Source organism: Eublepharis macularius, chromosome 10 (assembly GCF_028583425.1).
Source record: "Eublepharis macularius isolate TG4126 chromosome 10, MPM_Emac_v1.0, whole genome shotgun sequence".
Classification (NCBI taxonomy): domain Eukaryota; kingdom Metazoa; phylum Chordata; class Lepidosauria; order Squamata; family Eublepharidae; genus Eublepharis; species Eublepharis macularius.
In genome coordinates, this window is record NC_072799.1 from 94,743,426 (window position 1) to 94,757,576 (window position 14,151).

Here is a 14,151-nt window from a genome sequence, read left to right on the forward strand (position 1 = left end):
GAAAATGCTGACTGAATTTTAAATTTTTTAATTGGTTTTTATGGAATATGAAATTTTTGTGTTTTAAATGATGGAATCCACCCTGAGCCCACTTGTGGGGAGGGTGGAATAAAAATCCTGAATGAATGAATGAATGAATGAATTAATTAATTAATTAATGTCCATTCTTCGACAGAAATGGGCTCACACACACACACACACACAGAGGCCCTTAAACCATGCCCAGAAGATGGCAAAACACCTCCAGGATCTCTAGCCAAATTGCCCTGGGGAAAATTGCTACCATACTCCAAGGTAGCGATCGGCCTTATCCTGGGGCTGTAAGAAGGGGCCACAAGAACTAAGCACTGATGTAACCCTTCCTGCCCTCCCCTCATGATCTGCCAAGGTTCACAGAAGCAGCATTGCTGTCAGAGGGCCATCTAACCTCTGGTTAAAAACCTCCAAAGAAGGAGAGCCCACCACCTCCCGAACAAGGTTGTTCCACTGAGGGACTGCTCTGTCAGGAAGTTCTTCCTAATGTTTAGCCGAAAACTCTTTTGATTTAATTTCAAGCCACTGGTTATGGTCTGACATTCTGGGGCAGCGGAAAACAACTGGTGGAACATCTCTGTCTTGCAGACCCGCCGAAAGGATGCAAGATCCTGGCGGGCCCAAGAGTCCTCCAACAAAGAGTTCCACCAGGTTGGGGCCAGGACCAAATATCCCCTAGCCCTGGTCGAGGCCAGTTGAGCCTCCCTCAGGCCAGGGACCACCCGTAGATGTTTACCTGCTGATCTCAGCACCCTCCGGGGTGCATACAGGAAGAGGTGGTCCCTCAGGTATGCTAGTCCCAGACCATTTAGTGCTTTGTAGGTTAAAACCCAAACCGTGAGCCTGATCCGGAACTCCACGAGGAGCCAGAATAACTGCTGCAAGGTTGGAGTTACGTGTGCCCTGTATGGAGTGCCTGTCAGGACACGCGCAGCAGCATTCTGAACCCGCTGCAATTTCCAGGTGCTGATAAGCTCCCCCCCCCCCCCGCCCAAAGCGCCACCCCCGTTCCCCGACTGTGGAGAAAAGAGACAAGCCACTGCAAGGCAGTCCTTTGTATCCCCACATCAGCAAAGCAAAGGTACGGGGAAGGAAGCACTTCCCCCCTGCTCATTACCTTTGCCCTTCTGTAATCCAGTCACATTTTTCCAGCCAGCCTCAAAGACCAAAAGTAAGGAGAACTTAACGGGGTGTGTGTGTGTGTGTGTGATTTTCAAGGGCAAGCACAGCAAGTCGGGGCAGGAGTCAGCACCTCTTTGCCTGCCTACTGCCCCTCCACTTTAGAGAGATCCACCAGCATTTGCAGACTTGGGTAATGCCATGGTCACTTCGGGCGTAACCATAAGAGGAGCAAGATTTTAGTCCAGTAGCAGCTGAAAAGACCAACAAGATTTTCCCGGGTATCAGCTTTCAAGAGCCAAGCTCCTTTAGTCAGGTATCTGGACTCAAATCTTGCCCTTCTACTGCAGACCCACCCAGCCATCCACCAGAAACAATCCTAAGTCGATCTCCCAAGCCTCACCCCAGGTGCCACCCTTTGGTAGGGCTACAAGCACCAGGTTGGGAAATTCCTGAAGATTTTAGGGTGGAACCTGAAGAGGGCGGGGTTTGGGAAGGGGGTGGGCCTCAGCAGGGTATAATGCCATAGTCCACCTTCCAAAGCAGCCGTTTTCTTCAGGGGAACAGCTCTCTGTTGGCTGGAGATAAATTGTAATTCCGGGAGATCTCCAGCCACTACCTGGAGGCCGGCAACCCTACCCTTTGGCCCAATGGGGAAATTTACTGTGAAGCCAATCTGTATAGGTTAAATCTCCCCAACAGTGGCAATAGTTAGTCACTGGGGCCTTCAGGCCAGGAAAATGGCACACAGGATGGGATGGGGGGGGGGGAGATGGCTTAAATCCCCACTCTTGACCTGACCTGAATTGGGCTTGGATGTGCTTGGGAAGTGCTGAAATTCTTGAACATATCTGCTCACCTGACCCAGAGGCATATGCAGTAAAGATGTATTGTGCCGTTAGGTGCTCCACATGGGGAGTTCAGAGCACTTCCATCAGCTACATGACAAAGATGCCCATTTTCTATACGATTGTTACAATTTATCCATTACTGATAGTGACATCAATAAAAATGGCACTTGGCTGCATAAAGGGCGGGGGCGGGGGGGACCGGTCCTTTACCCCAAAATTTAAAAGACAATGGAGAGGAATGGCAGGAAGAGGGCTATAAAAGGGGAGTATCAGGAAACACAGTTATATGCACTTGAAAATTTGAACTCCTCCTGTCTTCACGTGCTGAATCTTAATCTGGCTGCAAGACGCAGCCACCTAACCACTCGTTCACTATGTGGACATACGGAGCATGCCCAGACTGAGTCGTGGCCTTGGCTTGAGGCCGATATCCAGTCTTTTACGCTGGCTCTTACATTGAAGAGTGAGGAGTTACAGGTACAGAGCAGCTAATAAAAGAACAGACAGGCATTACATATTTTGTCTATGCGGCCATACTTTTTCTGGGCTATTAATTCTTCTGCATGATGTCATTTTTATCATTTTGTGGTAACCAAATATTAAATTCATAAATCATGAATGAATAGCTTTACTTTGGAAAGTTACAGAACATTAAAAACAAGGGATCTGAAATTATTCCTTCTGAAACGTTAAGAGAAATAATGCATAAGAACTAGAATTTTGAAATGTGTTCCGCGTATTAAAGGAGCATATGATGGCAGGAGTGGGGGGCAGAATTACAGACCACAAAATCTATTTCAGAACCTATTCCACATTAAGCAGAGAAATATTCAATATTCTGATGTGCTTTCATGAGAACAGAGAAAGTAAGAGTGGAATTAGAGCTGGTGTACCTCTCGAGTGGAGGAAAAACATATACTGCACATTTACCTAAATTTTAAGCACATACATCAACATCTTTATTAGTTTAACATGCAGATGTTAACCCCCCCCCCCCCACAAAAACCCTCAGAAAATCCAGCCTGGATGATGCAAAAAAGGTCAAGCCAGTCTAAAACTGGCCAGGTAACAGCCCTGATTGGAATTTCTCCCAAGAGAAGCGGCACCAACACTAATCTTCAATGATGCTGCCCAGGTTGAAGATAGATGTACTCCTATTACCTTGGAACAAATACCAGGGAAACGACTAGTACAACATTTGGATGTAAGCAAGACAACAGACGCATCTCAGGTACAGATACTCACCAGACCTGCAATGGGAGTTGACAATCTATTGATCTTTTTGACCACTCCTGGTTTTATAGTGTTCAGTAACCTGTCGCAAGAAAAGAGTTTGATTTGTCACAAGACTTGAATTTTACATTGTTTTTTTTTTCTTCAGTGTGCAAAGGCATAATACAACAGGCCACTACTACCTTGAAACCTGAAGACAATTAACTAGGGACAAAAATTACACATGTCAGTTACAGTCTACGATCAGATCAGTTTCTTCAACTTTGCAAAGACGCAAGTTTACAGTGAACCTTGAAACAGCAGCCTGGGTGGAGTTAAAGGTTGTACAGAACCTATGCATCACCCTCCAAGTTCTGGCCAAAGAAAGGAACGACAGACAGACCAGCCGTAATGGCAAGAAAGCATATTGATTCTAAGAAGCCTATTGCCCCCTCATAAAGACGCGCTGATCGGAGCTACAAGGAGATTTTGCTCTTGCTGAAGAAGAGAACCATGATTCTCGAAAGCTTACGCTACAGTAAAGTTGGTTAGTCTTAAAGGTGCTACTCTCTTCTATTTTTGCTCTTGCTGCTCTTTCTTGGCCACAGATACTCTTTTTGATTTTTCTTGGCCACAAACATCCTTTGTGTGTGTTATGTGCCATCAAGTCGCCTCCAAACTATGGCAACAAAAGACTTCCAAAATGTCCTATCATAATTGGATTTGCTTAGATCCTACAAATTTGAAGACGTGGCTTCTTTTATTGTGTCAAGCTATCTCATTTTAAGTATTCCTCTTTTCCTAATGCCATCCTTTAGTTTTGATAATTTCTATGTTTCTCTTGCAGAAGTTAGCAATTTACTTTAAACGGAACTGGAAGTTTGCTGGTTCAATAGAAATAGAGTGATAAGAGGAAACTTCAGGAACGAAGGAACAGTCTACAGCTCTGTTCAGACATAGCACACAACTATGGTTTATGGTCAGTGTGATAATTCAAATGCAGCCACTCTACAACCATGGTTGTTAGAGCCTGACCAATCAGGATCTGCAACCATGGTATGAGGTTGGCTTATTAAAATTCAGTTAGTCTTACTCACACTTTTACGTGACATACAAATAGGGACAAGCTTGTTCTTTGTGACTGCCCTCATCCATTCCCTGACTTCAGTGACACCTGTATTAAAAACAACACTTTGAGGTACAACAGGGTAAACAGAATCCTAGTTTCACAAACTAACCATAGTTATAATTAAACCCTTATCAAACTCACACATCACAGCGCGTAGCATAAATGGTGGCCTTGGGGCGTAAGCACTCAATGCCACAAGAAGAATCGCATGACCACTGATCCTATAGGATACACATCCGGCATGAAGAAATTACTGAACGGAGAATCCTTCCAGATTGCTCCATGCGTTCAAGAGCATGTGTGGACCAGGCAACTGCTATTATAAGGAACATGTGAAAAATATTAGGGAATGGAAATGTTGTTAAAAATTGTGAGAACAATAAATTGCCATGGAAGGTGTAGACAAAAAATAAGAAGGTCATTCTGCTCATTGAGCACGGGGTGGGGACAGATGCTCGACCACTCCCAGCATTGTTTCCTTTATCTTTAACACAAGGAGTCCAACTCCCTTAACAAAACTTTTAGGTACAATATAAAGAACTAGTAACAAAGCCCGTTGTGGGAAAAATACAACGGGCTCTAGAAAGGGGAGGGCGGGCAGGCGGGCATTGCCTCCTCCTCCACAACTGATCCTGGATGGGTGAAGGTGGGGGGGCAGACATTGCCTCCTACTCTGCACCTGATTCCGGCCACGTGAAGGGGGGCAGGCATTACCACGTGCTCCACTCCTGATCCCAGGGGGCAAGGGCTTGGGGTGGACATTGCCACCTGCTCTGCTCCTGATCCCAGCTGGGTGAAGGTACCCCCCCAGGCATTGCCGCCTGCTCTGTGCCTGATCCCAGCCTGGGCTTCCCGCCATGGCGCACTCGCGAAGGGATGGGCTGCTTATTCTGGGCTTCCCTTCACAGCAGCGCCCTCTGGAGGCGCACCAGGGTAGGAAGTGAGTCATCTCGAACATGCTTAGCCTTTTATATAGTAGGATAGTCGCAGATGGTGGAATGGGGCAGTGGCCAGGAAAGTAAATCAGAGCTATATTATCTTTGAAGATTTTGAAAATGATTATACTTACTTTTGAAACTGTGGGATTACCCAGTTTATTTTTTATCTTCCCAACCTCTTGTCATAATTCCAACCCAGACAGACAGCGATACAAGTTATATCATAGTGAACGTCTGTATGCTCTAAAGTGCTACAGCAAGAGGAGAGATCCAGTAAAACCAAATTTCTCCAATACCTGCATTAAATAATTATGATTTAAGGTGTCAAACGCCTTATAAACGTCTAATTTTAGTAGAGCTAGGGTTTTCTTTTCTTTATCAGACAAAACATTTAGTATATTTCTCAATGGATGGGCTATAAATCTATTCTTGACAAAACCATACTGATCTTCCTTAACTAATTTTGGTAAGTGTTTTTCCAATCTATTAGCTAGAACTTTCACGAATATTTTGTAATCTTGATTCAATAAACTAATTGGCCTATAAGAATTTGTATCTAAAGGGTCTCTCTGGGGTTTTAGAATTGGAAGGATCTCAGCTTTCTTCCATGAATCTGGCATTTTACCTTCTTTTAATATATAGTTAAATAATCTTTGCATTTCTGGTAACAGTAACTCTGCCATTTCTTCATAATATTCTGCAGTGAATCCGTCCAAACCAGGGGATTTTCTGTATGCTATGAACGTCTGTATGCTCTAAAGTGCTACAGCAAGAGGAGAGATGTAGAAATTCCATTTAGAATAGCAGAATGTTGGCAAGCGATGATTACACAGCCTCCAAAATAACAGAGTTTTAAATCGATGGTGTGTTGAAATGGCAACGGAAAGGACCTGAGAAGTGCATCCATGTGACATCACAGGCACCACCCAAGAGGTGCTGAGTAGGCTACTGCCACCCTCCCTGGCAAGTGACCCCTATCAGCTGTGCTTACAACGACAACAAACAGAAGCAATTTGGAAACAATTTAAATACTAGGGGAAGCAATCGTTCAGTGACGATTTAGCCGAGGCAACATGATGCGGCTGGTTTCCCGATTGCTGCACCACCCTAAAAGGTATACCACAGCATCTGGAATGGTTTCAAAAGGAAGTCATGTGTGCCTGCTAGCTATCCGTGCAACATGGATGGCTTTTGTGGCAAGACACCAGCATTTCAACCACTGCCCTCCCCTGTATAGTTCCAGGGAAAGCCTGAGGGCCTGACTTCTTGTTATGTTTTTACAGAGCTTGTGCATGGATTCCCCTCTCTTGACTTGCAATCAGACGTCCTCTGGGGACCACGAAGGCTTGGGAACAGAATTCCCAGCAGGGAACTTAACAGTTGATGTTTGACCAAAAGACGTTAGGGCCAAACGTAGGAAGGGCATATGAAAAACTCAACATGTGGTTCCAGGCAGAAGGAAAGCTTTCTGCCACTTTATCTGCTCCCATAAATGGCTCCTGGTACTGTAATCTACCATGAGGAACAGAATGACTTGTATGCACTTGTATATGGAAAGCAAGCAAAATTAAGCCATCACCTGCTCCACATAAGAGGCGCATTGGTCTACACCAGTTTGGTCCAGTTGTTACGTGCGGCAGGACTCCAATCTGGAGAAGCGGGTTTGATTCTCCATCCTCTGCTTGAAGCCAACTGGATGACCTTGGGTCGGGCACAGCTCTCTCAGAGCTCTCTCAGCCCCACCCACCTCACAGGGTGATCATTGTTGTGAGGATAATAATAAGACACTTTGTAAACCGCACTGAGTGGGTGTCAAGTTGTCCTGAAAGGCAGTATATAAATCGAACGTTGCTGTCGTTGTTGTTATGGCTTTGCCAGATGTTCGTCTGTTGAACAGTTCCATAAAACCTATGCAAGTGAAGTCCAGCATTCATTCGTAAGCCTGAAAAGTATGGTCATTTTTCAAACTTGCATAGACTAAAGATCGTGTTGGTTTGCCTGCACAGGTTCTGTGAAAACGTTCTGTCCCAAACATGATGGATCAAGTGGGCCCATAGACAGGACCAACCCGGGCAGTGCATGGAGTGGAGTGCCAAACACAATCCCGCTCCTCTACGATGTACAGTTTCTACGCTGGGGTTGCCAACCTCCAGGTGGTGGCTGGAGCTCTCCCAGTATTAGAAGCGATCTCCAGCTGACAGAGATCAGTTCACCTGGAGAAAATGATTGCCTTGCGAGGTGGACCACGGCATTAAACCCTGCCGAGGCCCCTCCTCTCCCCTAACCCCGCCTTTCCCAGGCTCCACCCCCCAAATCTCCAGGAATTTCCCAGCCTGGAGCTGGGCCTACTCTACATACAGACATTTAGCCAAATTGGACAGACATTCTAGTTTCAGAGCTTTAAACATTTTTTCCAGGTTTCCACATTTGCTCCCATTGTTGAAAAGCAGGCGGAGGGTAAGCCAAGGACGAAGGCTTGTGGTGACCAGGACAGCAACTTCCCAGGTTCAGAAGTGATACCTGCGATCAGCTCCCTAATGTTCCTCAGCCTCTCCTGGGTGTTTTCTGCGCAATAACTATTAAAATCCTCAGCCCATTAATGTCAAATTCTGCAGCCTGCATGAGCGTATTTGCATAATTCATTCCGGGTTTAATAGCCATGGGCTATTAAATTGCTCTGGACTAAACCCCTGCCCCTAATCCCTGGAAACCTGTCATTTCTTCAGCTTCTGAGATGTCTGCAATACGGGCTGCATACTTTCAAATATGTATTTGCAACCCAAAGGGCTAAAATCTTGATTTTAAAAAACAACATGAGAGTAAATCCAGTGTGCAGCATTCAGAAGCAATTGGGGGGGGGGGTTGGTTGTTTATGAATTGTGGGACTGACTGGTACTGACTGGTACTGACTGGTATTTGCATAATTCATTCCAGCTTCGTTCTGCCAGCTGTACAGCCTGTTCAATGAACATATATGCAAGTCAGCCCTTTTTATTTTTCCTAACCAGGAAAATGGCTACACCATCAACCAAAACTTGACAAAGAATTTCCAGCCCTTTAACCTACTGCCTTAATTTGCCACAGCAAAAAAAATTGCTGAAATGGATATAAAGATCAGAATTTGCAGATATCTTTAAGGATGCATAAACTATGAAACTTAAGCGCAGGATTTCCCCCCGTTATCATGCACAAACAGCAGCAGCAGCAGCACAGTGCGATCACGGAGGCCTTAACGAAAATGCTGAATGTCAGAAGTTGCTCAAAATAAATCTTTTAAAAATGCTTGGGTTGGCCTCACTGCAGGTTAAGTAAGAGGTGAAGAGGAAAAGAAAGGGGGGGGCAGGCTTGCAACGGGAGGAAATGAAATAATGGAGTTGGACAACTGCGGAGGCAGGCTTAGGGGGAGGCAGGAGGAGGAAGACGACTACCGAGAGACAACAACGTTGTTCTAAACAAAAAAGTAGCCTTGGCATTTCTCCTCCTCTTTGGGATTTTACTTTCAATGGAAACTGACTGTTTTAAGAGAGTTGATAGTCACTGAAAATAATAAACTAAATGTTTTTAAAAGTCTCTTCTGACACATAAATGAAGTGGAATGAAAGTGAGCAGGACTCATATTCAGATACAAATCTGTCCTTTGCTTTTAAGTCCAACAGAAAATATAATAACGCAACCACTGCATGAAGCACAATGGCAGGATCTGAATGAACGGTGTGCCGAAAATCAGGATCACTCCTGGATCTCTCTTCTGGAAGAGGAGCTGTACAGGAGAGGAGCTCCCCCAGCTCAAAGGAGAGTGTGAAAGCCAGTGCGGCAAAGTAACGAGAGCTCTGGATTGGAGAAACCCAAGTTCACATCCTCACTCATCCATGAAGCTCAACAGCTGGCAGGTACCAGGTACGACCTCTCATTCTAAGCCACGTCACACAACTGCCCAGAGGAGAACATTACAAGGAGCAGAGGAAGGTCCAGCCACACATACCATCCTGGACAAAGGGAAGGATTAATTAATCCTTGTTGGAACGCCTTGAAATATCATTCGGATCCCCCCCAAGATTTGCTGCTTCCGCAAAGAGAAATCAAGTTCCCAAAGGCTCAGGGTTCCCAAGCTCCCTCACAATGGGGAGAAGGGAATGGCTACACTAGAGCTTTCTGACAGAATTTGACGTCATGATATCCCCACACCTGGGAAATTAACAATGCAATCCTATGCAGCATTACCCCCAAGAAAAATATACGTGTTTGTTTTGAACTCTTACAAACACAAAGACATACATATTGAGAGTTCAATTTGAATACTTTAGTGAAAACCTAGCGGGGCATATCATTCCATAGGAAACATACACAGACTGATGCTCAGCTTAGTTCAGTTCCCACAATGTGTATATTCTGAGCCCCCCTCCCTCCTTGGCCTTTCTGCTAGATGGGAGGAACCCAAATGAGGCCAAGCCCAAGTTGTGTAGTCTACACATCTCAAGGACTGCTTTTGATGCTGGGTCACCCATTTCCTACTTCTCCAAGGAACCTCTCCCAAAAGTTGCCTTGTGGCTTAAACCATTAGGAGCAAGAGAAGTTTCCTTGGAAGTAAACGTCTGCACTGCAGGGCATCCGTCTGTTCTTAAGGAAACGGCTGTAAGGAAGGAGGAAGATTAAAGCAAAGTAAAAACAGCATTCAATCAGACCAGCTTTTAAAAAAGAACGTACATATGGGCAGGGCTTTTTTTCTGGGAAAAGAGGGGGTGGAACTCAGTGGGTTGCCCTCGGAGAAAATGGTCACATGGGCTGGTGGCCCCGCCTCCTGATCTCCAGACAGAGGGGAGCTTAGATTGCCCTCCGTGCTGCTCAGCGGAGCGGAGGACAATCTAAACTCCCCTCTATCTGGAGATCAGGGGGCGGGGCCACCGGCCATGTGACCATTTTCAAGAGGTGCCGGAACTCCGTTCCACCGCATTCCCCCTGAAAAAAAGCCCTGCATATGGGTTTCTGCTTTCTATACCACCTCCCTCTTTCCAACACCAGGCCTGTATACAGCCACTTGACTGATAGCTTGAAACAATCATTTCCAATCAGGCAAATATTTTTAACAAGAAGAGGACTAGGGCATTTGTTCCCCTTTTCAGATCAATGTGCCCAAAATGACTGGCATGGATTTATGTGGCCAAGTAGATTAATAATGCCAATGATTTTTTTGGACTTGCTTTTCACGGTTGCTCAGATGGACACCCTGCGCAGTCTGAGCCAAATGAACTGTATGGAGGAAAGGCTGGCATCCCATGACGACAGAAAGAATGCCACCTTAACGCTGCCCGACGCACACACCCCTTCCTTCCCTCTTCCTTCTGCTCCTCTTCCATTCATTAGATCTGGACAGTGACCGATTCAGGTTCCAGAAGGATGGATAAGTAACATGTGGTTTGGGAGAGACATGCTTACCTCTTGGGGTTTTATTGGCTTGTCATTTTAAAAACCTTATAAAAGGGGGAGGGAGAAGTTCCATGGAGCTGAACGCAACAAAGTCAACAATTCCAATTTCTAGGTAAGCCCCAAGCTTTTGGCTGGGCTCGAATGAGCTCTTTGTATACTGGCTTTCATAGGAAAAGGGGATTTATACCTCTGTTTCTGCCCTTCAGCTATACGTCTCCCAACTTGTTACACCGAATGGTCATTCTGGTTGGGACTTGACATAGTTTTCCCTTGATGCACAGCCTTCCTTTTGCAGACCATATCCAACACTATATTAGCTTCTTACTGTTTCTCAGATAACAAAACACAGCCGGTTACAAGGCAGCCCAACACACATGCGCACAGAATCACTTCCAGTGTCCCCACCTGAACTTCGGTCTCCATCCCTAATGAGACTCAACAGTTCCCTCCAGGTCACAGACGAGCCAAAGCTATGAAACCAATAATGATTTGGTTATCTGAATGCACAGCCTACGGAATCTCAGGAAATTGCTGGCCACTTGCTCTTTACGGCACAGGTCGCTCATACTTATTCTACAAAGACTCCCGCTTTTGGCACACTCGCACAATGTCATTATGTGGCAGCAGCACAGTAAAGCTTAAGTACCGGCAAAACCAAGAATCTCCCTTTTCGGGAGCCGTGTGGCAATTTTGCAGAACTACCGTTAATTTACAGTGGCAAATTAACCAATTAAGGACCAGATACACTTAATTACAGACTGTAAAGAGGATAATGGTTGACAATTAAAGCCTCATGAACGGGGCCGAAAAATCTTCCAAAGTTGGTATTAAATTGTGGAGACAACATTTTTTACATCCAAGCGATTAGCATCCCATATAGCGTAACTCGACAGCATCCCATATATACCATCAGCATAACTCGGCAGCCGACGTTCCACACTGAATTCTGCCTCTGATCCAGACACCCATTTTTCTTCTCTTTCCTGTGTTTCCCACAAGTAAAACGAAACTGGCTTTGTATACGTACGTTGTGCTTATTAAAAGACAAAACAACTCACAATGCACATGTAAGTTAATGTATAAATAATATAGTCTACAGATTATTACTCTATAATTCACAAATTCATAAAAAAATATTGATTAATCAATCAGGGGGAAAAATCCCTTGTTATTTTCAGTGTCACATTATTCCTCAAAAAAATGGACAGTGAATGGTTTTAAAAATTCAAGTGAAATCTTTATATACTGCAAAGAAAATATACCTCAGACTTGTTTCATGATCAAGCCCAAGGTATCTTTAAACAGCTTCTCCTTAGAAATACGGAAAAGAGAACACAGTTCACAAGTTACCGCGGTGGAGAGGCGAGCTTTCCCTACTGATTTTAGAGACCACACTAGAGATTTTGTTTCTGTTAACTGTAATCTCTGTCAATGTTCAATTTTAAATGCCGATTAAAAGCACTGTTTTGATCACTTATTAAATGCTTTTTAAAGTGACTACTTGGTATTAACAATGAATTACCACTTTTAAACAAACTGGTAAAATGAAAAACAGCTGTCCAAACATTTGCCAGTAGGCCAGGGTTAAGCTAGATGTAAATGGCTGCCCGGCAAAATTTATAAAAGCAATTAGACTGCATTCCTATGAAGAGATCTTCTTCATGAACTGGTCTGTGCAATTCTCTGCACCATCGTCTACATTTTTACTCTGCTGACCACAGGCTGCTTTTAGATGACCAGGAGAGAGACAGAAATAAACCCATGTGATAGAGAATGCATCTTTCTGGGACACACAGCCACCCCCTCCATGTACCCAATCTTGACCTGTCAAACATCCACTGGATCAAACTTTCCGGGCTAAGCAAGCCTGAGCTGGAGACGGACGCTCTGCCTTTCCCGTTGACCCCTCTGCCTTCCTGTCAAATGGCAACACCAACTTCATGTTGTAATCAGATTTCAGCCAGACTCCTTCCTTCCTGCTTGCCGAAAGCATTTTGTGTTTATCAACAAATCTTTTCAGCCTTCTCTGTATGTCGACACTGACAGAGTTCCAGTAGGGAACAAATGGTGTGTGCTTCCCTTTTAAATAACCTAAAATGAAAGTCTGTTACTTTTGCACAGTTCATCTATTGGCTTATCTGCTCTGGAGACATCCATTACCCTTTTTAGCCATTCCATAATTATAGATAGGTACAGATTTTCACTGCCAAATAAGAGCTACCTTTGTAGCAGCTATTTTTTTTTTCTTTTGCAATAATAGTTTGGTTGCCCCCTTTAGCATATACATCCAAGCAATTCATTACAGTTAACAAATCAAACCTTTAGCCTGGTGCTTTTCATTTGAAATATGGGATTGGATCCAAATGGTTCTGTTCCACTCATGGGTACAGAGTCTTCCTCTGGTGTAAGGTGTTACCTGGATTGGTCTCCTTGCAATTAGGTGGAATAAGCAGCAAGGAAGACGGCTATGCGAGAGATGTAACTGCGGGATAACTCCACCAATATTTACATGGTCCCTCTCCAAGGCAGCAAACGAGGCTCTGGGTCAGACAGGGGTTAGCCTGTCTGGCACAGGAGGCAGAAGTTACATAGTTGCAGTTTAATGTCTGAAAGGAGTTAGCCTGTCAGTTATACAAGGTAGGGAAGTTACATAGTTGCAGTTTAGTTTTCTAGCATTGAAAGGCTGTCAAAGCCACGAGTTCCGTTCCACAGGGAAAGGGAGGGGCAAGGAATATATAGTCATCATTGTTACAGTTAAACACTCATTCTCAGCAATTGTCTTATGTTAGTTGGTTGTACTGTGATTCCTGAATTTAAAAAATCCGTTTGCTGAATCTGTCTCGGCCTGATCTGATTGATGCGGATATTTTTGGGAAGATCCATGGAACAGAAACTGACATTTTGCCGAAAATCATCTTTTCCTCCTATGGACTCCAGAGGACACACCATTGGCCCCTGTGAAATGGCAGTTGAGCCAAGAAAGAGCATTCTGGTGAAATCCGAAGGAGACCAAGGAACTCAGTGGGAGGAATCCAAGCTAAAGGCGGAGGCGGTGAGGGGGCCCGGGATAATACCGCTGACAGACCTGGACTTCCTGCCCTGGCCAGCAGCGACTCCTCGAAGCTGAGCTCTTTGCTCCCACGCCACTGCGGAGAGACAGCTTACAGACAGGTGGAGATCTAAGCTCTTCATGCCAAGTGCGGGGAGAAGGAAGCTGTCCTGAGTGATGAGAGGAAAGAGAGCGAAGAGGAAACAGAGCGGGAGGACTCGTGGAACCCGGGAAGTACGAGCTCTTCATGGGGAAGTAGAAGAGCTTAAAGTGGCAATGACGGAGATACTGGGAGGAATGAGGGAACTCCTGCAAAGCACCCAAGTATTGAGAGCCCCAGCTGATTTGCCACAGAGATGTTCCAATTTAGCCAGGGACCCTTCTCCCTTACCACCC

General features: G+C 44.9%; 1 protein-coding gene across 6 annotated transcripts in view; it reads right to left on the reverse strand.

Annotated features, from left to right (window-relative positions):
• The window catches only part of LIMCH1 (LIM and calponin homology domains 1), a 317,657-nt gene that overhangs the window by 182,515 nt on the left and 120,991 nt on the right, over positions 1 to 14,151 (reverse strand). For all 6 annotated transcript variants that reach the window (XM_054990321.1, XM_054990320.1, XM_054990316.1 and 3 more), the window contains exon 3: positions 3,249 to 3,318. In XM_054990321.1, coding sequence (XP_054846296.1) covers positions 3,249 to 3,318 — 70 coding nt within the window. The remainder of the gene's footprint in view (positions 1 to 3,248; positions 3,319 to 14,151) is intronic.